This window comes from Amphiprion ocellaris, chromosome 22 (genome assembly GCF_022539595.1).
Source record: "Amphiprion ocellaris isolate individual 3 ecotype Okinawa chromosome 22, ASM2253959v1, whole genome shotgun sequence".
Classification (NCBI taxonomy): Eukaryota; Metazoa; Chordata; class Actinopteri; family Pomacentridae; genus Amphiprion; species Amphiprion ocellaris.
This window is the reverse complement of record NC_072787.1, coordinates 27377944-27399898: the sequence shown is the minus strand read 5'-3', so window position 1 is coordinate 27399898 and position 21955 is coordinate 27377944. Positions and strand designations below refer to the sequence as shown.

General features: G+C 39.7%; 2 protein-coding genes and 2 non-coding genes across 10 annotated transcripts in view; 1 reads left to right on the top strand and 3 right to left on the bottom strand.

The window, feature by feature from the left end:
• Positions 1–8718, top strand: part of unm_hu7910 (un-named hu7910) — a 46755-nt gene extending 38037 nt beyond the window's left edge. For all 7 annotated transcript variants that reach the window (XM_055007363.1, XM_055007365.1, XM_055007360.1 and 4 more), the window contains 6 exons: positions 1746–1835; positions 4119–4256; positions 4350–4485; positions 4633–4724; positions 5743–5876; positions 8012–8718. In XM_055007363.1, the coding sequence (XP_054863338.1) occupies positions 1746–1835; positions 4119–4256; positions 4350–4485; positions 4633–4724; positions 5743–5876; positions 8012–8162 (741 nt within the window). In that variant the 3' untranslated portion in view covers positions 8163–8718. The remainder of the gene's footprint in view (positions 1–1745; positions 1836–4118; positions 4257–4349; positions 4486–4632; positions 4725–5742; positions 5877–8011) is intronic.
• trnai-aau (transfer RNA isoleucine (anticodon AAU)) lies at positions 779–852 on the bottom strand. The gene has a single exon. It is a non-coding gene; the product is annotated as a tRNA-Ile (tRNA).
• Positions 2988–3061, bottom strand: trnai-aau (transfer RNA isoleucine (anticodon AAU)). Its single transcript has one exon. It is a non-coding gene; the product is annotated as a tRNA-Ile (tRNA).
• A 1114-nt stretch (positions 8719–9832) lies between the features above and the next one.
• LOC111569014 (clavesin-1-like) lies at positions 9833–17959 on the bottom strand. Its single transcript, XM_023270947.2, has 7 exons — positions 17169–17959; positions 16213–16383; positions 15278–15396; positions 14700–14874; positions 14488–14598; positions 14145–14362; positions 9833–13814 (listed from the first exon to the last, which is right to left on the bottom strand). Exons 1-7 carry the CDS (start codon positions 17265–17267, stop codon positions 13736–13738), a joined length of 972 nt encoding a protein of 323 aa, XP_023126715.1. The 5' UTR covers positions 17268–17959; the 3' UTR covers positions 9833–13735.
• Positions 17960–21955: the final 3996 nt, after the last annotated feature.

Sequence of the window (21955 nt, the reverse complement as noted above, 5' to 3'; positions counted from 1 at the left end):
TAATAGCTAACTGCACAGCTAAAGTTGTAGAAAAACAGCTACCTACACAGCTAAAGTCACATAAAGACAGCTCACAATACAATTGACAGAAAGACAGCTAAGATCACATAAAAGAAAGCTAACAACACAACCTATGTGATAGAAAGACGGCTAACGGCACAGCTAACATTGCATAAAGACAGCTAACGTCACATGAAGACAGCTAACAATGCTAACAATGCAGTTAACGTTACATGAAAATGGATAAAAAGACAGCTAACATCACATAAGGACAACTAAGTGCAGCAGACGTCACATAAAGACAGCTAATGTCACATGAAGACAGCTAACAATGCAGTTAACCTTACATAAAGACAGCTAAAAAGACAGCTAAGGTCACATAAAGACAACTCACCCTGCAGCTAGCATCACATAAACACAGCTAAAGTTACATGAAGATAGCTAACAAGGCTGCTAAGGTCACAGAGTAATAGCTAACTGTACGGCTAAAGTTGTAGAAAAACAGCTAACTACACGGCTAAAGTCACATAAAGACAGCTAACAGTACATCTAGCGACAAAAAGACAGCTAAGATCACATAGAATTAGCTAACAATACAGCTGCAGTCTGATTAACACAACTAACAATGCAACAAATGTCACAAATACGGCTATTTGTCAAGATTTTACTTATAAATTCATATTTTCTGGCATCAACATGTTCATACAGGTACTTTTAGGTGTAGCATGTCCAGAATTTGTGTTCCATGTTTATTTTTAGTGTTGTTTCAAAACCTCTTTGGCCTGTACGGGGAGCGAACCTGTGACCTTGGCGTTATTAGCACCATGCTCTAACCGACTGAGCTAACTGGCCATTAACAGCTGCTTTCACACGTCCACATGAGACGCTGTTCAACAGATTCCAACTCCAAATCCTGTTTCCTGGTCGTACCGTTCTCTGACATGACAACTACTGCAGAAAGTACTGGAAAAATTGAGCGCAAATTTCCTTCTTACCTGTGAAACTATTTAAATCTCCAGAAATAAAACTCCCACAGCCATGAAGTTTGGGGAGGACTCAGACAAAACAGATTCCAGTGGATAAAAATTATTAAATGACTTCAACAGAGGACATATTTTTAATAACTGGTGGTTGAAAATGATTAAAAAATACATTTTCAAACAATGGTGGTATAGTGTCTCCATAAAATTCCTGTAAATGTACATATATATATGGATGGATCCATATTTCTACTAAAATCCAATCTTTGGTTGATATTTCACCAACTTTTGAGGCTCTAACATCAGTAGGATTTGATTAGTGGTAAATATATGACAAAACAAGGTTCCAGTTTTGCTACTTTGCCATAAAAAAAAGTCGACATGAGTCCATCTGCACAAGTTTTGGGTAATTCTGGTTATTTTTGAACAGTTTTGAAATAATTTTAAAGAAGTTTTGATTGATTTTGGACAGTTTTTAAGTTGCTTTACAGAAGTTATGAGTTATTTTCAAGAATGCTGCCTCATGGTGGACAATTTTCTAGTCATTGACCTGTAAAGACAGAAAAAAGTAAAAAATGTTCCATTGTGGTTGATATTGTGTCTCCATAAAGCTCCTGGAGGTGCATATCTATGGATGGATCCATATTTCTACCAGTAGTTTTTGGATATTTTGACAAAGTGCAGCAACATATTTCCTGAGTTCTGTCTGAACCGATTCGGTACTGCTTCACTGATCCCATCGTCTCACTTCCTGGTTGTCTCCAGGAGGGTTTGGAGTCGGGTGAGCCGGGAACAGACGACGGACGCTTTTATTTCCACCTGGGCGACGCTCTGCAGAGGGTTGGAGACAACAGTGTGAGTAAAACTAACTTCGACATGCATCCAAACACAGATGTGGAGGTTTAGAAGTCGTTTCCAGGCACTGAGCAGCAACACTGACGTCTTGCAGGATGGTGTTCTGCCCACAAGGTGGTGCTAAAGACTTAAGAAACGAACAACAAACATGCAGAACTCAGGACTGAGCACTTTCCTTCCCAGCTCTTTAACCCTCGTGTCGTCCTGCAGGTCAAATTGACCCGGTTTAAAGTTTGAAAATGTGGGAAAAAGAATATATTTTCACAGTGAAACTTCTGATGTCCACATTTTCAACATTTTTGGGAAATCTTTGAACATTTTTTGGTGGGAAAAAAGAAATGTTGAAAATGTTTAAGAACATTCACAAAAAATTAACCAAAATCCAGCAAATTACGCAGGATTTTGGTAGATTTTTATGTGAATGTTCTTAAATAAAATATTAGAAGTTTTACTGATATATATGGAATCACTTTGGATATTTTTAGGATTTTTTTGGAAGATTTTTATTCATTTTTTGAAAATATTTACAAGAATTTTCTTGCCAAATTTGGGGGATTTTTTTTTTCTTAAACAAAACTTTTAAGGGAAGCTTTTAAGGAATTATTGGAATTTTCTTCCTGAAGGTTTTGCAAATTCTCAGAAATTTGGGGAATTTTTTGCAGAATTTTTGGATTTTTTTCAGACAAGGAAACAATGTTTTTTGGTGCCTGTAAATGAGGACAACAGGAGTGTTAAAAAGTAGTTTACAAGTAGCCCTATTTTTACAATGGGATGATTACACATTAATAAGTCCATAATTTAATGCAGTAAAATCATGTATCTTTTTCTGAACTGGACTTTTACTTTTGGAAAAATATTTATTCATTGAAAACATCCAGGTCTCTTTTAGTGAATCCAGATGACGAAACGGCCTCGAGTGTTGTCGGACCTTGACTGTTTGTTGTATTTCTAGTAGAATATGAGTCAGATTTTTCACTGTTTGCACTTTTTATTTAAGGGTTTTTAACCGCTGTGCACCAGATCTTATAGAACAACAGTGTAGAAAAACATTCAAGGTTGGTGTCAAAGCAGAGGTTTAATTTCCAAACTCTACAGACAAAGTGCACACATTGTACAAGTCAGCTTTCTACATGTTGTTCCTTAAAAGGTCTTTGGCCCTTACGGGGATCGAACCCGCAACCTTGGCGTTATTAGTACCACGCTCTAACCAACTGAGCTAACCAGCCACAGCATATAGTGTATCTTCTCTCCAACAGGTGGCAGTACATGGATAGGAGGGTTGTACTTTTCTGTCATGTCATTGTGTAGCATGTCTATTTACATACTGCCTGATCTTAGAGTTCACTCAATCATGTGCAGATCAGCTGTTTTCAGTGTTGTTTCAAGAGATGTGTAGCCTGTGCATTAAAACCGTATTATTACAGTCAGGGGACAATTTTTATCATAAGAGATCCAACCAGTGTATAGTTTTAAAGTCGACATGTAGAAGAGTTTCCAACGACTATACACAAACCTCATAGTCTCTACATTATATACATACAATTTTCAAGTTTTCAGGGTTGATAGATTACAAATTTTACTGACAAGCTTTGTTTTGTGGCTCCTTAAAATCTTTGTGGCCCATACGGGGATCAAACCCGCAACCTTGGGGTTATTAGCATCACACTCTAACCAGCTGAGCTAACCAGCCATGAATTCTGGGGATAATGAGAGCTCTGGTGTCAACAATTCAACTTCTGTTATGTACCAAATGAATGCTGTATTTTCAGTGGATTTTTCCACTTTGTGGTCATTGCTTCTTACTTCAAAAAGTTCTCGTCCTCACCAAATAACGTCACATCAGAAAGATTGTTCTTGCATTATTATTCATTGTGCACCTGGACCATTGATGTTTAAGCTTCGCAATCAGTCATGGAAGAAGGTCACATCTTGATCCTCCAGTTACTCCTCAAAAGCATGCGTGATCTTCAAATCATGGAAATTCCTGGAATAAACTAAGAGTCTGTGTTTATGCCTTACACGAGTTGAAGTTGTCCTTAAACCAATCAGTAGAGTTTCTATTTAGGAGTGTTATTTAAAAGGACTTTGGCCCGTACGGGGATCGAACCGGCGACCTTGGAACCACAGCATTACCCAAAATCTGTGGTTCCAGCTTTTTATATGTGAGAATTTGCTTCATGAAAGGAAAGTTTTAGTGAAAATCAGTATTTCGATCCATTTTAAACCCACCATTACCTCATTATACCTGACTTATTCATGATATTATCTCTATTGTCTCTCCAGGCGTATCACTGGTATGAGTTGGGTCACAAACATGGTCATTTTGCGTCAGTGTGGCAGAGATCTCTGTACAATGTGGACGGACTGAAGGCTCAGCCGTGGTGGACGCCCAAAGACACCGGATATACTGACCTGGTCAAGGTGTGCCGTCAGAGACAGTGTGGACATGCGTGCAGTTTTCCTTTGCTAAGACTCAAATGAAACAGAATATTTGGTGTTTGTATGTGCACTCAGATGTTGGAGAGGAACTGGAAGACGATCCGGGACGAGGCTCTGGCTGTGATGGACCAAAGCACTGGACGGTTTGTACCCGAAGAGGAAAACCTCCGCGAGAAAGGAGAGTGGGGCCAGTACACACTGTGGCAACAAGGTGCAAACTCACTTCATCGGTGGAAAATTAACCCACAATGTTTTTTAGTATCAATCAATCACTTGTACGATCAAACAGCTAGAGGTTCCAGTTTCTTAAATGCGATTAATTGCTGTTTATCTGTGTTTCTGGTGCGTTTGTGTTCAGGGAGAAAAGTTGGAAATTCTTGTCAGGGAGCCCCGAAGACCTGCTCGCTGCTGGAGAGATTCCCTGAAGCTACAGGATGCAAACGAGGACAGGTAGAAACTGGCAGATAGAATGTTTTTGGCCTCCATATATATGACTTTAGCAGTGTAGTTAGCATCTTTCTATGACTTTAGCTGTGTAGTTAGCATCTTTCCATGACTTTAGCTGTGCAGTTAGCATCTTTGTATGAATTTAGCTGCGTACTTAGCTGTCTTTTCACGACTTTAGCTTCATAGTTCGCTGTTTTTCCATGACTTTAGCTGTGTGATTAGCTCTTATGACTTCAGTTGTATAGTTAGCTCTTTCTGTGACTTCAGCTGTGCAGTTAGCTGTTTTGCTATGACCTTAGCTGTGTAGTTAGCTGTCTTTTCTCAACTTTAGCCTCATAGTCAGTTGTGTTTCCATGACTTTAGCTGTGTAGTTAGCACCTTTCTATGACTTTAGCTGTGTCGTTAGCATCTTTCTATGACTTTAGCTGTGTAGTTAGCATCTTTCTATGACCTTAGCTGTGTAGTTAGCATTTTCTATGCCTTTAGCTGTGTAGTTATTGGTCTTATGTTGTTTTGGAGTTGCAAATACTTTTAAACTCAATTTTCTTGGAGATTTGCCATAAACAACTAAATTTCCAGGGAGTGAAAACAGGTCAGAAAGCAAGTGAAGTCTTTCCTTTAGAAACAGGCTCAGACTGAAGTCCCAGAACGTCCAGCAGACAAACAGAACGACGGTTTGGTTGATGCTTAGAGCCAGAAAAAGTCCTGAAGATGTAACTGCTGCAGAGTTTGATCACCTTCAAGGCTTCAGGGAAGGATTTTCTCCACTTTGGATTAATGGTATCTCTATAAAACCTTCCTCTGTCCAGAATAAGTACCAGAAGAAGAGGAAATGTTGTCTTATATTTGGACCTGCAGGATAAAACCATGTTTGTGGCCTGACGTGTCAATAAGCTGATTTCAAGTATTTCATGTCTAAAAATATCCAAAGAGTCACCAAATCCATGTTTTTACTGTCCACTTTCAATCCCAGCTGTCCTGGAAGTTCATGTTTTCTCTCTAATGTCTGCTGTGTGTCCAGATTAAGTTCTCAGTGATGCATCCTGGGACTCACGTCTGGCCTCATACCGGACCCACCAACTGCAGACTGAGGATGCATCTGGGCCTCGTCATCCCCAAACAGGGCTGCCGGATCCGATGCACCGACCAGACCAGGTGTCAGCACCTCGTTTAGCTCCTCGTTTAGCTCCTAGTTTAGCTCATCGTTTAGCTCCTCGTTTAGCTCCTAGTTTAGCTCCTAGTTTAGCTCCTAGTTTTGCTCCTCGTTTGGCTCGTTTAGCTCCTCGTTTAGCTCCTAGTTTAGCTCCTAGTTTAGCTCATCGTTTAGCTCCTCCTTTAGCTCCTAGTTTAGCTCATCGTTTAGCTCCTCGTTTAGCTCCTTGTTTAGCTCATCGTTTAGCTCCTCGTTTAGCTCCTAGTTTAGCTCATCGTTTAGCTCCTCGTTTAGCTCCTAGTTTAGCTCCTAGTTTAGCTCATAGTTTAGCTCCTAGTTTAGCTCCTCCTTTAGCTCCTAGTTTAGCTCATCGTTTAGCTCCTCGTTTAGCTCCTAGTTTATCTCATCGTTTAGCTCCTCGTTTAGCTCCTAGTTTGGCTCATCGTTTAGCTCCTAGTTTAGCTCCTAGTTTAGCTCCTAGTTTAGCTCATCGTTTAGCTCCTCATTTAGCTCCTAGTTTAGCTCCTTGTTTAGCTCCTAGGGTAGCTCCTAGTTTAGCTCATCGTTTAGCTCCTCGTTTAGCTCTTAGTTTAGCTCCTCATTTAGCTCATCGTTTAGGTCATCGTTTAGCTCCTAGTTTAGCTCCTAGTTTAGCTCCTCGATTAGCTCTTCGATTAGCTCATCGTTTAGCTCCTCGTTTAGCTCCTCGTTTAGCTCCTCATTTAGCTCATCGTTTAGCTCATCGTTTAGCTCCTAGTTTAGCTCATTTAGCTCACCGTTTAGCTCATCGTTTAGCTCCTCCTTTAGCTCCTAGTTTAGCTCATCGTTTAGCTCCTAGTTTAGCTCCTAGTTTAGGTCATCGTTTAGCGCCTCGTTTAGCTCCTAGTTTAGCTCATCGTTTAGCTCCTCGTTTAGCTCCTAGTTTAGCTCCTAATTTAGCTCATCATTTAGCTCCTTGTTTAGCTCCTAGTTTAGCTCCTAGTTTAGCTCATCGTTTAGCTCCTCCTTTAGCTCCTAGTTTAGCTCATCGTTTAGCTCCTCGTTTAGCTCCTAGTTTAGCTCCTCGTTTAGCTCCTAGTTTTGCTCCTCGTTTAGCGCGTTTAGCTCCTCATTTAGCTCCTAGTTTAGCTCCTAGTTTAGCGCCTTGTTTAGCTCCTAGTTTAGCTCCTCGTTTAGCTCCTCATTTAGCTCATCGTTTAGCTCCTAGTTTAGCTCCTAGTTTAGCTCCTAGTTTAGCTCCTCATTTAGCTCCTCGTTTAGCTCATCGTTTAGCTCCTCATTTAGCTCATCGTTTAGCTCCTAGTTTAGCTCCTCGTTTAGCTCCTAGTTTAGCTCGTTTAGCTCCTCATTTAGCTCATCGTTTAGCTCCTAGTTTAGCTCATCATTTAGCTCCTAGTTTAGCTCCTCGTTTAGCTCCTAGTTTAGCTCCTCGTTTAGCTCCTCATTTAGCTCATCGTTTAGCTCCTAGTTTAGCTCCTAGTTTAGCGCCTTGTTTAGCTCCTCGATTAGCTCCTCGTTTTGCTCCTCATTTAGCTCCTCATTTAGCTCCTAATTTCCTTTCCTTGTTTGCTTCTTGTATTTATCTCCTTGTTTGCTTTCCTTGTTTAGCTCATTTATATCCTAGTTTCTTTTCCTTGTTTTGTCTCCTTGTTGCCTCTTCTTATTTACCTCCTTGTTTCCTCTCCTTGTTTATTTCCTCATATATCTCCTTGTTTATTTTCTTGTTTATCTCCTAGTTTATCTCCTTGTTTCCTTTCCTTGTTTTATCTCCTTGTTTATCTCCTTGTTCATCTCCCTGTTTATTTCCTTGTTTGTCTCGTAGTTTACCTCCTTGTTTCCTTTCCTTGATTCCTCTACTTGTTTATTTCCTAGTTTATCTCCTTGTTTCCTTTCCTAATTTCCTCTCCTTGTTTCCTTAAGTAGTTTATTTTCCTTGTTTTATCTCCTTGTTTATCTCATTGTTTCCTTTCCTTGTTTCTTTTTTTGTTTCTAATAAACTCTTTGTCGTCAGTACAACTTCAGAAATCCTGAAACAATGAATGATGCAGATGTTGTGAAAACAAAGCATCTCACCTCTTCTCCTCCTTCTCCTCCTCCTCCTCCTCCTTCTCCTCCTCCTCCTCCTTCCCCATCTCAGGGAGTGGGAGGAAGGTAAAGTCCTGATCTTCGACGACTCCTTCGAACACGAGGTGTGGCAGGAGGCCGACAGCTTTCGTCTGATCTTCATCGTGGACGTCTGGCACCCGGAGCTGACCCAGTACCAACGGCAGACACTGAGCCCCATCTAGAGCCGGCCAATCACAGGAGCGGTAAGAGTCACGTGACAGGAAGTGTGACGGACTGACTGACGGACTACTGACGCTGTGGAAGGACCCCGTTGTTCTCTGGGTTTTACTACTGACTCCACCACAAACTCAACCCAGCGGTACTTCAGCACACTCTGGATTCTCACTCACAGCTCCAGAAACAAACAGACAAACAAACAAACAAAGCAGCTCTTCAGAGACGAAACACTAAAGCGTGATTTAAAAACAGCTTCTGGATAAAACAAAGGAACCTTAAGTTTAGCTCCTCAGTCCTTAGCTTCACTCTTCATCACTTTTGCACAGATGACATGTACGAAAAGATGATTTATATTTATATTAAAATTTTAAAAATGCAAAACATTGCAACAATAAAAACGTGTGTTTTGTTTTTATTTCTCGTGTCAAACCAAAATTCATCACATTTAATAAACTGCAAACTTCAGTGGTTTTTTTCTCTTTCAGTAAATGAACTAAAAACTGGTTTCATTTTTGCTGAATTTATTCAAAAGTTGTCAATAAAGTTGAACTTGAATTTTTATATTTTCTCATGTCTATGTCTCCTTGTTTCCTTTCCTTATTTTTCTCCTTGTTTCTTCTCCTTGTTTATCTCTTTGTTTCCTTTCCTTGTTTATCTTCTAGTTTCCTCTCCTTGTCTCCTTTCCTTGTTTCCTCTCCTTGTCTATCTCCTTTTTTCCTTTCTTTTCGTCATTTTTTCTTTCCTTGTTTTTTCTCCTTGTTCCCTCTCCTTGTTTCCTTTAGCTGTTTCCTCTCCTTATTTATCTCCTTGTTTCCTTTCCTTGTTTATCTCCTAGTTTCCTTTCCTTGTCTATCTCCTTTTTTCCTTTCCTTGTTTTGTCATTTTTTCTTTCCTTGTTTTTTCTCCTTGTTTCCTCTCCTTGTTTCCTTTAGTTGTTTCCTCTCCTTATTTATCTCATTTCCTTTCCTTGTTTATCTCCTAGTTTCCTTTCCTTTTTTCCTATCCTTGTCTATCTCCTTGTTTCCTTTCCTTGTTTCCTATCCTTGTCTATCTCCCTGTTTACTTTCCTTGTTTCCTATCCTTGTCTATCTCTTGTGTCCTTTCCTTGTGTCCTTTCCTTGTTTCCTTTCCTTATTTATCTCCTTGTTTCCTTTCCTTGCTTATCTCCTTGTTTCCTTTCCTCATTTCCTCTCCTTGTTTCCTTACCTAATTTCTTTTCCTTGATTATCTCTTTATGTCCTTTCCTTGTTTCATTTCCTTGTTTATCTCCTAGTTTCCTTGTTTCCTCACCTTGTTTCCTTTCCTTGTTTCCCCACCTTGATTCCTTTCCTTATGTCCTTCCCTTGTCTCCTTGTTGCTAAATGATGATTCCAGATGTTTGATGACCTAAAACCTTCATTTTTCTACCGGTTTAAAATTAGTTTTGTTTTTCTGAAATAACTTCAGCATCACTAGGCTTGAAATTTTAATTCCTTGATGTTTCTTCATTATTTTTCTACCATTTATCCAACTAAATTTGTTTTGTTCTAAAATGTTTACGTGTGTTAATAGTTCAGATGTTTAGACACCCACACAGGTTTTTATTCAGCTTTTTACAACAAAATGTGGACATTATTTCATAAAACAGCCCAAAATGTGCAGTAAAATGATGGAACTGAAGGAAACATGGCAGGACTTTGGTGTAAATGTTTACTTCTTTACATTCATTGAAAGGAAATACATTACAGTCGAGTGATCAGCTGAGTGTAGCCCTGATGTTAAAACAACAATCCGTCCAATCATCAACCTGCACCATAAACCCAAACCTGTTGCAGGAAATGACTTTAAATGTGTCCGCCCAGGTTATTTTGTAGTGTTTCTGCGGTGCAGTACTATGAGTAACGATGATATACAATCTTCAGATGAGTGAGATTCCATAAAAACAATCTTTGCTTCTTGGCTGCTGGAGGTTGAAGGTGAGAGTTTGGCATCCGGAGGTTTCTTCACAGCTTGTTCTCGCTGGTAGAACAACTTTCCCACGTCCCCATGCTCTATGAGTGTTTGTGGCGACAAACGAGGTGCTGTTTTTGTTTGTTTTTTTACTTTTTAAATATTTGTGCAGCATCAGTGAGTTTGTTGTTGTGCCCGAAAGAAAGAAAACAGGTTAAATCATTCTACCAAAGTGAAGCTTTTTTCTTCCTTGTTTCCTTCGCTGGCTCGTTGTTTGTTTTCAAGAGTCTTCAAAAGTTACAAAAACGTTTGGCTAATTAGATAAGTTTTTTTTAGACATTCAAACATTTTAAGGTTGGGTTTCACCAAAGAGGATGATGTTTAAACTTAGATTTACACCTACTTTTACGTTAATATAGCCACTAGGGGGCAGCACATCAAGCTGTAAGAATTAAGTCCTACATTTTCCCTCTTCTGGCTCCGTTTTTGGTCTGGATTGGACTCTTTAGCCTTCTTAAAAATGCTAGCTAGCAGAAGATAAAAGGTGTTTTTACTGCAAACAGTGACTTTTATTATCGCCGTATGTATTTTTTGATCGTCCAATTAGTTCCTCTCTGAGTCCAAGATAGTCTTAAAATGTCAACAACAATCATAAAACACGCAAAAAAAAGCGCAATTTCTGTCAAAAATCACTTCTTTTCCAAGTCGTAACTTTACCAAATCCTTGTTTGGTTATGGTAAAAATACACCTACTTTTACGTTAATTTAGCCACTGGGGGCAACACATCAAGCTGCAAGAATAAAAGTCCAACATTTCCCCTTTTTTGGCTCCATTTTTGGTCTCCACCGCCTCCCAAAGAAAATACTGGGCTCTTTAGCTGCTAAATGCTAACCCAGCTAGCGGCTAACTGTGTCCGTTTGCTGTTAAACCAAAACCAAGAGCAAAAAAATTGATTTTTAATCAAGAAATATTCTGGTTATTGCAGCTTTAGTGAGTTTACTAAAGAAAGGAACGAGTCTTAACTGAAAAAAACACCTTTTTAGAAAAGCTACCTAGCAGTAGATAAAAGTGTTTTTTACTAAAACAGTGACTTTATCACCAGATATATTTTTTGATTGTCCAATTAATTCCCCTCTGAGTCCAAGATAACGTCTTAAATGTCAACAAATTGTCCAAATTCTGAGGTAAAACATTTTTTGTTGGTTTTCTTATTTTTGTTAAATAATTTCAAAAACAAAAAATGCTCAATTTCTGTCAAAAGTCATTTCTTTTCCGAGTCGTAACTTTACCAAATCCAAACAAACAGAAGCGAAATTCAAATATTTAGCCTCCATGTGGCTTAAACTTCCCGATGATGCCATTACGATGACGTTTAGTGGGACTAAAAAGGAGTAAACTTGTTTAGAAACCTGCAGAAGTCGCTCAAAAATCATCCCGTTTTTAACTTATTTATCAGCATCCTTCTTAATCGGCGACATTTTTCTGCACATCAATGGACTCACTACAGACGCTAAATGCTAACTGACTCCTTTTAAACACTGCTCTACCCCCCAGAGGAATTATGGGAAAAATGCAGAGCTCAGTGGTGTCCTTAGTGGACAAGTAAAAAACACCAAATCCAATAAAAGTCGTGTCATTTTCAGATTAAACGAGGTGCAACTTTTGTTTAAACTGAATCCTCATTGGTGCAACCCGCTCTACCATGGTTCTCGATTACAGACGTGATTGTTCTTGTCGTACTGAGGTTTTTAAATAAAGTTTGATCTTCGGCCATCGTGTTTAAATGTGCTCAGAACTAGAAGCATGGGAGTGTGTTGTTGTTGTTGTTGCTGCTGTGGACATCTGGACAGATGTTCGGCTGCAGAGAGGCTCAGCTGGGAGGAATTAGGCGGCTCAGACTCAGGACAGACTGTGTGTGTGTGTGTGTGTGTGTGTGTGTGTGTGTGTGTGTGTGTGTGTGTGTGTGTGTGTGTGTGTGTGTGTGTGTGTGTTTTGTACTTCTAGTTTTGTGAGGACATTTTCTGTGTTTTCCCCTCTGATTGTTCATTTTACTGCACACTCAAACACAATAAAAACTAAACTAATTGTGTTTTAAGCGACGCTGCGGCGATTTATCGATTGGTTATCAACTGTTAAATTGATGGTGAATATTCTCGGGTTTATTTATAGTACAGGAGGTCCTCAGTTTCCGATGTCCTCGACCTACAATGTTTCGGCGTTTCGTCAGAACTGGTTACGTGGAACTATTTGGCGAGCGGAGCGGATGAATACGTCGTCACGCGGCGCTGTCAGACGGCTTTGTTTCCATCATCTGGTTGTACACCACCTTGGATTGTGCTACATTCACTAACTTTTTGTCTTTCATTATGGCTCCCAGCATAAATCAGACTCTTCTGAGGCTTCAAAGAAAAGGACAGCCGTCTCAATGGAAGTGAAATTAGAATAAAACGCTGGGAAAAGGAAGAAACACCAACCAACATCGGCATTATTAGATCAAGTTGTAAAAACAGTGCAACATATTCTGTTATCGTAAAATTATTCATACATGCATGAAAGTCGTTGGTATTCACAACTTTTCTGAAGAACTGATCAATATTGTGATGCACGGAACGGTTTTGTTTACATTTTCGCCGGCGTTCCAACTTACGGCGAAAATCGACGGAAAAACGGACCTCCGATGTAAGTCAAGGACCTCCTGTAAACTGAACATCTTTTGGTATGATTTTCACCATTTTATAGCCCAAACAGCTCTTACTGTTTAATACTGCAGCAACCAGAGGAGGTAGGCAGTTCTGTGTTGGCAACTGTAGGGTTTTAGTTTAAAAAGGGCACCATGACAAAGACTTCTGTCATGCTTAATGACCTCCAACCACTTGTATCTACTCTCAGATGTACAAATGTTTTAATATATTGTTACGTTTAACTTATTAGTGTAATCATCATGAACAAAAACCAGATTTAGTCTTTCAACTCAAAGTTTTTTTCCCAAAGTACTCTAAATTTGTCCAAAATGACTCCTAATTTTGTGTTGAATGACTCATGATTGTCAAAAAATGGACCAAAACGTGATTTAAAATGATCCAAAATGGTTAAAATGTACTTCAGAACGACATGAAAACTGTCCAACTGTTTCTAAAATTGTCCAAATTGAACAAAAACCAGATTTAGTCTTTAGATTGTGACATCTGGATGGTTGTAAAACTGATCTGGTGTCAACTTTTAGTGTGTTTTTCCTCCTAAAATGTCATCTGCTGTACTGATGAAGTTCTGAGGCTCAGAAATGATGGGAAAAGTCCATTTAAACAACACCTCTATGTATATTGCATGACTTCATTAAATATACTTAATGTAGATTAAAAAACAGCCTGTTCTCAGGGAACCTTCTGCAGATTTGGTTGGTTTTAAACACGATGACCCAGAACTCTTCTTTAAACCTTAATAACAGCTAGTATGATATCATTCTGCTGGACGCTGCATTATGTTAATGGCAGTCCTCACAAAGGTAGAAGTACAGATGTCTGTGTGAGTCCTGTTCAGTGGGTTCGGTCGCCGTCAGGTCAACGGGACAGAAGGACAAATCCACCAGATTAACACACAGCTGGTGCTGGTTGTGGTTTAAAGTGTGTTTTCAAGAAGTGTGTCGTGTGTTCAGTCCAGAGCCAGCAGCGGTGTGCTCGTCTCCCGGTCCGTCTGTCGGAGAGTTCCTGGTTCCACCGCTGACTGAGACCTGAAACAAGAAAGAGATCAGTGAGGGAGGCAACCAAGACTCCTTTGACTCCTCTGAAGGAGTTCCTAGAAAGAGGAGACCGGAATGGAGCTTTTTGTCCATCAGACTAGATGATACCAAACACACCATCATGGCAGCATCATGATGTAAAGAATGATGGTGGCAGCATCATAATGTGAAACACGGTGGTAGGAGCATCATGATGTAAAACACAGTGGTGGCAGCATCATGATGTGAAGCATGGTGGTGGCAGCATCATGACTTCTAAAGATGGAAGGTAAATGAATGCAGCCAAGTCAATAGAAGTCCTGAGGAGAACCTGGTCCTCACCTCTTCATCAGGTCCTTGTCTCCTCCACAGTTCTCCCGGACGTGCAGGGCGTCGTAGGTTAGCGTGTACTCAGTCTCGTCGTTGTAGTCGGGTCCCAGCAGCGTTCGCGCCCAGATCCCCATATCGTACGGCGGCAGCGTCCCGCCGAACTCCGACGGCAAACACTCGGGCTGAATGAGCTGGTGGAGTGAGTTCAGGTTGTTACCGTGGAGGAAGATCTGAGGAGGAAAAACACAGCAAGAAGGAGGATAAAGAAGTAAAGCATGGTGGTGGCAGCATTATTATGTGAAGCATGGTGGTGGCGGCATCATGATAAATATATAGCAAAGAAACGCGTCCTCACCCTTTTCCTGGTCTTGTCTTTGAGGAAGGGTTTGATAATGGTGTACATGGCGTGGATGTACCACGGCTGATTCACAAAGTGGATTCCTCCAAACCGAGCCGGGAAGCTGTCCTGAGGAGACGAGCAGTCATGGTTTAGTTTCACGACATCCAAGACACGAGGAGACGAGACGAGGACAGAAAACAAACAATGAGGAGAGGAGGGTTTCCCACCTGGAGGCCTTCTATGGCCAGCTTCAGGATGTTGGGTGTGAGCTTGGAGGCCTGTTTGAAGGAGAAGTTGCTCCAGTCGATGATGAGGATGAAGCCGTTGATCTGCAGCTCCGGGTTCTCGATGAGAACCTCCAGAGACAGCAGGATGGCTCTCAGGATGTCGGTGAAGGAGTTCCTGCAGGGGGAGGAATTAATCAGCCGCTAATCGATGGCTACAGGGAGTGTGACGGCCTTTAACTACAGCTCTGTTCTATTTCAGAACACAAGTGACTCATTAGACTCTCTTTGTTTCCAGTCAATAGCACACATCTCTGTGTTGTAAGCTGTAGAACGCTGCAGATTCAGTTTCTGGACTTGATATTCAGAGAAGTCGGCTTTAAATATCACCGAGCATTTCACAAACTGAATCAACTGATTAGTGATAGATAAAGAAACCAGGATATATCATCATAAAGTGGTATAAAGGTGTGTTTTACCTGCTCTGGTCCTCAGAAATTGGTAAAAAGTTATAAAGATGTGTTTTTTACCCATTCTGGTCCTCATAAGGCAGTATAAAGTTATAAAGGTGTGTGTTTTACCTGCTCTGGTCCCAGTTGGAAGCAAACAGGATGAGGATTTTTCGGCCATGTTGGTCCGGAGTCTCCAGGACGCCTGGAAAACCGTCCATCAATGCTCGCTTAATGCCGGGATCATCCACCTGGTGACACCGGAGATGAAACCAGGTGAGAAACGTGCAGGTGAAGCACTAAGTAGTAAACAATGATCGTTCTTTAATATACGAGTGCTGGTCGGAAGTCATTAACTACCACAGAAGTCTTTGTCATGGTGGCCCTTTTCTAGGTAAACTCCTGCACTCGTAGTCTGAGCTACCACCTCCTGTGGCATTAACAGTTAGAGGGAGTTCATGGCATTTTCTGACGTGAAAAGCGATTAAATTATTTACAGCAACTAATCTATAAACGATGAACCATTATCCTCCCTAGTCATGACCAAAACAACAAGATACAGGAGTCCCGGATGGGTTGACCCTGCAGAGGGGGAGGAGCTCCAGTTAGGCCTGGGTGATAAAATGATAACCAAAAGCAAGAAGAAAATATTGTGTAGTTTCACTTAATTACATCAAAAAAGTTCAGTTCCATAAACAAACTCCTAGTATGCTTCCCTGTAGGTCTCCCAAGGTGCGCTAGTCTGCAGCTGCCTGCAGACCACCCCTGGTGGATGCTGTAATTGGCCAGAATCAACTAAAAACACCCTCAAACTTGTGGTTCCCAACTACTTGCCAGGGTGCATGGATGCCAGTGTAGGTTCTCCACCTGGTGATACCCTGAACCTTACCCTTTGCTCTGCTCACCCTTTCTGCTATTGCCCGTTTTACTTGCTTCCAGAGTTAGGCGTTGATCGAGACAACCTAGATTTACAGTGCTGTGAACTACAACTATGGAGTGCGATCATGTCTACGGTTGGTTTTTAAAACTCTCTGCGACTTGTTTTGAGAATATCAGCAGAAACAGACCTTGAAGCTCTGGAACATGTCGAGGTTCTGCTGTCTGAACTGGAAGTACTGGGCCAGCAGTCTGAAGGTCTCCACCTGGTCGAACTTCCTGGCTCTGAGGAAGCGAAGGATGAAGTCATCGTCTGTTCGCAGGAATCCAATGTCCGGTCGCGTCACAATCATGTCCCGAACCTTCGGTCAACAGAAAGGGAAACAACAAAAAAATCTTAAGAAAATTCCACTCTAAAATATAAAAACAGAACCAATTGTGTTAAATTTAACGGTACATAATTGAGTCTCTTCATGGGTGTTTCAACTCGTATACTGTAGGTAGGAGTTTTTCATCATAATATGCTGCAAATTTTACCAGAATTTAAAAAAAAATAATCTGCAATTGATGCCCGTTTTTGTCCCCTATGTGAATGTTAGCATCAGGTGTGTGGAGATAAACAGCAGGTGGCGCTAATCCTCCATTGAACTATTGCAGAAGAAGATGTGATTGCGTCCGCCAAGAAGGTCGTCTTTTTGCAGGAAAACTGTCTGGACGATTTTCATATAACTTGCCGGACAGGTGGAGCAGAGGTAAACGAAGAACCTGGTGAATGTTTGGTGTCAGCAATTCGAGCACTGTGGCGCCACTGATGGGTTGAAGTTGAAGGTGCGTGAATGTGTCTTAACTTTTGAGCCGTTTCCCTGAGTTTCCAGCTGATTTCTGCCACACTAATATACCAACATGTTGGATTTTGTGAAAAAGTTTTAAAAGTTTTGAAACGCCACCATTTTTTCTCCAATCTTGTTTCGGAAAGCGTCACTGATTCTGGATTTTTAGAAATGTGCTTTGATGTTTTAAAACCAAAGTTGGTAGAAGTGTAGTTGACTTCTACTGAAGCTCCTACGATCTCCATGACCCGGATGAATGAGAATCTACACAGACGTACACCCTGAACCCAACAGTTGGTGGTTTAAAGTGCGTTTACCTGCTGGATGTCCTGATGAAGAGTATCCGGGTTCTCGTTCAGCTCCAATCGAGCCTTTTCCATCGTCTCGGAGCTCAGACCGGCGTGGAGGTGATTCATGGTGGAATCTCGCTCTGGTTCGGCTCCTAAAGTCCAAAACGATTCCACCTGTGGTTCCCCTAAATCCAGCTTTGACCGAGTGTCCGAACCCTTTTTTTTGATTCCAACTTCTGGACCTCAAAAATCCAGAAGAATGTCCAGTTTTCTTGACGTTCGTCGATGTTTGTCTCAGTAGTTTTTGCCCTTTTTATTCCTATGACACAATCGTATTTGCTGTCAGTCCTTGATTTTACAAAAGCGAGAAACAGTTTGATCCCTTTTTGAAAGATTCCCTGTCGGTAGAAGACAATCGTATTCGTCTTGTTGAACAACCCCCTATGAACCGTCTTCTTCTACATTGTCGGCTTGAAAAAGAGATTCTGATGCTGTGTTGAAATGTTTCAGAGCAACAGTCTCAGTCATTAGAAAAAAGTTCAGCTGCGGGTTTGATTAACTTTCTGATGCCTTAATTTAAAAAACCACACCAGCAGGTAAACAGACGGTTCTGTAAATGTCTAATTCACATCCTTTTTGTCCTGTATCTTCCTCCTCCTGTTCTACGTCATGACTCTTCAGCGTTTATCGTCTTCAAATCTCTGCTTTGTCATGACGAAGCCATCGGAGCTGCAGGCTTTGATGATGTTCCGGTCGTTTGTCCGAGAAAAGTGGAGGTCGGTTAAGGCAACTTGGTCCGACTCGAGCCTCCTCAGTCTGAAAAAGACGGAAGAAGAATCTTTAATGTGATTAAACAGTGAAGGGATTGAAGATCTCAATCATAAATATAACCGAGGACAAGTAATCTGTGGTTGATCTGCTAATACGCTAAACATGCCACTAGAATATTCATGACAAAAACTCTACTGCATCTGCAAAATGGTACAAAATACAGCATCAGACTGGTTTTATCGTCTAGAAGCTTCCAGGCTAAAGAAACAAATGTAAGGAATATATCTTCAAACTGACACAAACTAGAGACAAATATGCATTAAAATGAATAAATATTGTAGACAACAGACTGTTTAATGTTCATGATGTAAATATGACTGAATAAAAAAATTGTTTTTACTTGAAACCGAAAGCCAGAGAAACCATAAGAGATAAAATCTTCTAACAAGACTGAGAATGAATCCAATCTTTAATCAAAGTTCTAAACCAGGAGCTAACTGGTAATCAAAGAAGCTAAAGTAGCATCAGATCAAACTTGAGGCTGATCATTTAAAACTAACTTTGTCCAGAGAGTTCCCCTCTGAGCTGAATATCTTGTTCACGTTTAAAGCCTCTGAGATTGTTGTGAAAAATGTAATCTTTAAAGGGGTGATTTTGCCTGTTTTTTTTGTTTGTTTTTCCCAACGTGCAAACTATTAATTATGTTATTTATTGTGTTAGATATGATCTGTAACTTAACAAAACAGATTTTTAAAAACAGTTCTAGCCAGTTTTTTTTACATGTAAATTTTTTTTGATTATTCTGCTAGAAATTACCTGTAATTGACCTAAACATTTATTTATTTTTACAGTCCTGTACTGTTTTTTTTAAGTTTTTTTTTAATTATCGTGCTAGAAATAATCTGTAATTTAGCAAAACATTTATTTATTTTATTAATTATTTATATTTACAGTTCTAGCCTGTTTTTTATCACATGTAATTTTTAAAAAAATGTACTAGAAATTTTCTATAATTGAACCAAACAGGTTTATTTTTCTTTATTTTATTTTGTTTTATTTTATTGGACAGTTACGGCCTGTTTTTTTTCCAACATGTTTTTTTTTTTTTTTTTTAATATTGCGTTAGATCTGATCTATAATTTAACCAAACATTTATTTATTTAGTTAGTTATTTATATTTATAGTTCTAGTCTGTTTTTACAACATGTAAATTCTTATTATTTTTTAATTATTAATGATCTGTAATTTAACCAAACATTCTTTTTTCCATTTATTTATTTATTTATTTATTTATTTATATTTATAGTTCTAGCCTGTTTTTACATGTATTTGTTTAAAATTATTGTCCTAGAAATGATCTGCAATTTAGCAAAACGTTTATTTATTTATTTATATTTACAGTTCTAGCCTGTTTTTTTACATGTAAATTCTTATATTTTTTTTAAATTATTGTGCTAGAAATTATCTATAATTGAACCAAACAGGTAAAACATGTAAAATTATCTCGTTAAATTATCGATCATTTCCCGTTAAATCGTTCATTCTCTGCTGTCTCGGTGTTTTCTCTCTGAGGGTCGGATCCACGGTGACCCTCCAGCCGCCTCCATCCTCCGCCGGTCGCTGAGCGTTCCGAGACGGACCGATGGAGGAACCGGAGTCGCCGCTGTCACCTCCCGGCCCGGATCACCGGGACTGTCCTCGGCCCGGTAAATAATGGAGGACTCACGGGGGACGAGCCGCTAGGTCTGCCGCTGCTGCTGCCTGGATCCCGGCCGTCCTGCTGCTCGGCCCGACGGCCCTCCGGCGGTGGTGCTGATGCTGCGGACGGAGGCGGCGGCGGCGGCGGCGGCGGCGGCGGCGGCGGCGGCGGGGACGCTGCTGGTGGAGGCGGCCATCGGACAGAGCAGGGCCCCGGTGGACGTCTCGGAGGACGGAGCCCAAAGAACCGGGGAGAGGCTGGAGGAGAAGGTCCCTGAAGGCGTCACGCAGGATGGAGCACGTCCTTGTGAGTCCGTGTGGGCATCTGGAGGAGGAGGAGGACGAGGAGGAGGAGGAGAGCCGTCAGTGTCCGGAAGTCACCCGCACACATCCGGTCACTGCCGGAAAAATAAAAGCACCCAGAAATAAAAGTGGGTTCGGATTCTCTGGATTTATCATCAGGTTTAATCACTGAAAATGATTATAATTCCTACAGTTTTAAATGTGTAATCGTAATTCATATAAAGAAGAAATTGTCAAGTTTTCAGTCTTTATATACTGCTACTACTACTGCTACTACTACTACTACTACTACTACTACTACTACTACTAATAATAATAATAATAATAATAACAATAATAATAATATTAATAAATACCTGTAGACTGAGAAATGCAATAAGTCATATTATTTATTCTTGTAAAATTATTAGTTTTATTATTATTATTAGTAGTAGTAGTAGTAGTAGTAGTAGTAGTATCAATATTAATAATATTACTATGACCATACACTGTAAAACAAATTTCTATTTGTTCATAATACCAATAATAGTAGTAATAATAATAATAATAATAATAACAACAACAACAACAACAACAACAATAATAATAATAAATGCCTGTAGACTGAGAAATGCAATAAGGCAGATTATTTGTTCTTGGAAATATTATTATTATTGTTATTATTATGGCCACACGATGTGAAAAAACTAATTACTATTGTTTCAATTATTAATAATAAGCTGAAAAAATATGTTGCATTGATTTAAGTACAGTAAAAATACTGGAATTTTGCAGTCAAACTTTGTTTAAAAAAGCTATTTATATAAATACAGATTTGATTTTTAATGTGGACATTATTTACAGTTTTGGCCTTTTTTAAATAATCATTATTAATAATAATGAGAAGAAGAAGAAGAAGAGGAATGTAAATACATTAAGCCCTGCTGGGAAAAGTCTTTCTTCTTCTCTGTATTATTATTATTATTATTATTATTATTATTATTATTATTATTATTATTATTATTATTATTATTATTATTATTATTATAAAATGAGGGCTGCACAGTGGTGTAGTGGTTAGCACTTTCGCCTTGCAGCTAGAAGATCCCTGGTTCACGTCCCGGCTTTCCCGGGATCTTTCTGCATGGAGTTTGCATGTTCTCCCTGTGCATGCGTGGGTTTTCTCCGGGTACTCCGGCTTCCTCCCACAGTCCAAAAATATGCTGAGGTTAATTGATCATTCTAAATTGCCCGTAGGTGTGAATGTGAGAGTGATTGTTTGTCTCTGTATGTAGCCCTGTGACAGACTGGTGACCTGTCTAGGGTGTCCCCTGCCTTCACCTGAGTCAGCTGGGATAGACTCCAGCCCCCCCCCATGACCCTAGTGAGGATTAAGCAGTGTATAGATAATGGATGGATGGATTATTATAAAATGGCAAAAAAAATGCGAAGATTCGTAATTAAACATTAAATCTGCAAAAAAACAACTATTATTACATTTATTGATTTTTTTTATATGATTTTGTAATTTTCACAACAAAAACTGAATTTATTATCAACTTTTACAGATCAATCACTGTTTCACTTTCCAGAAATTATTTTTACGAACAAAAATACCAAGCTTTGTTTTATTTGCTAATCAGTTATTCAGTATACAAAGAAAATGATTGATTTTACAAGAAAAAAACTGTTATTATTTTATTTATTTATTTTATTGTCTCTATTTCTGTATTTGTCTTTTTTTGCTACTAAGTCCTTCAGTTTACTGAAATATGTGGAAAATGTTTCTGTTTTAGACTAAACGTAGTTCTCCAGTAGTTATCAGTAAATATTTAAATACTGATCCAATATATTTAAATTATTTTTAGATTTCACAGGTGACCGATTTCGTGGTTTTATTCTGAAACTCCTCTCCGCCGGTTTCCATGGAAACACTGCGTGACTTCACACATCTGCGCGCTCCCTAATGTGACGGCGGCTGACGGTGCGCGCTCACGCCGTAAACCTGGACAGATTGTGGGCCGAACGCGCACGGGCAGGTGCGCGCGCATGTAATGTAGGTT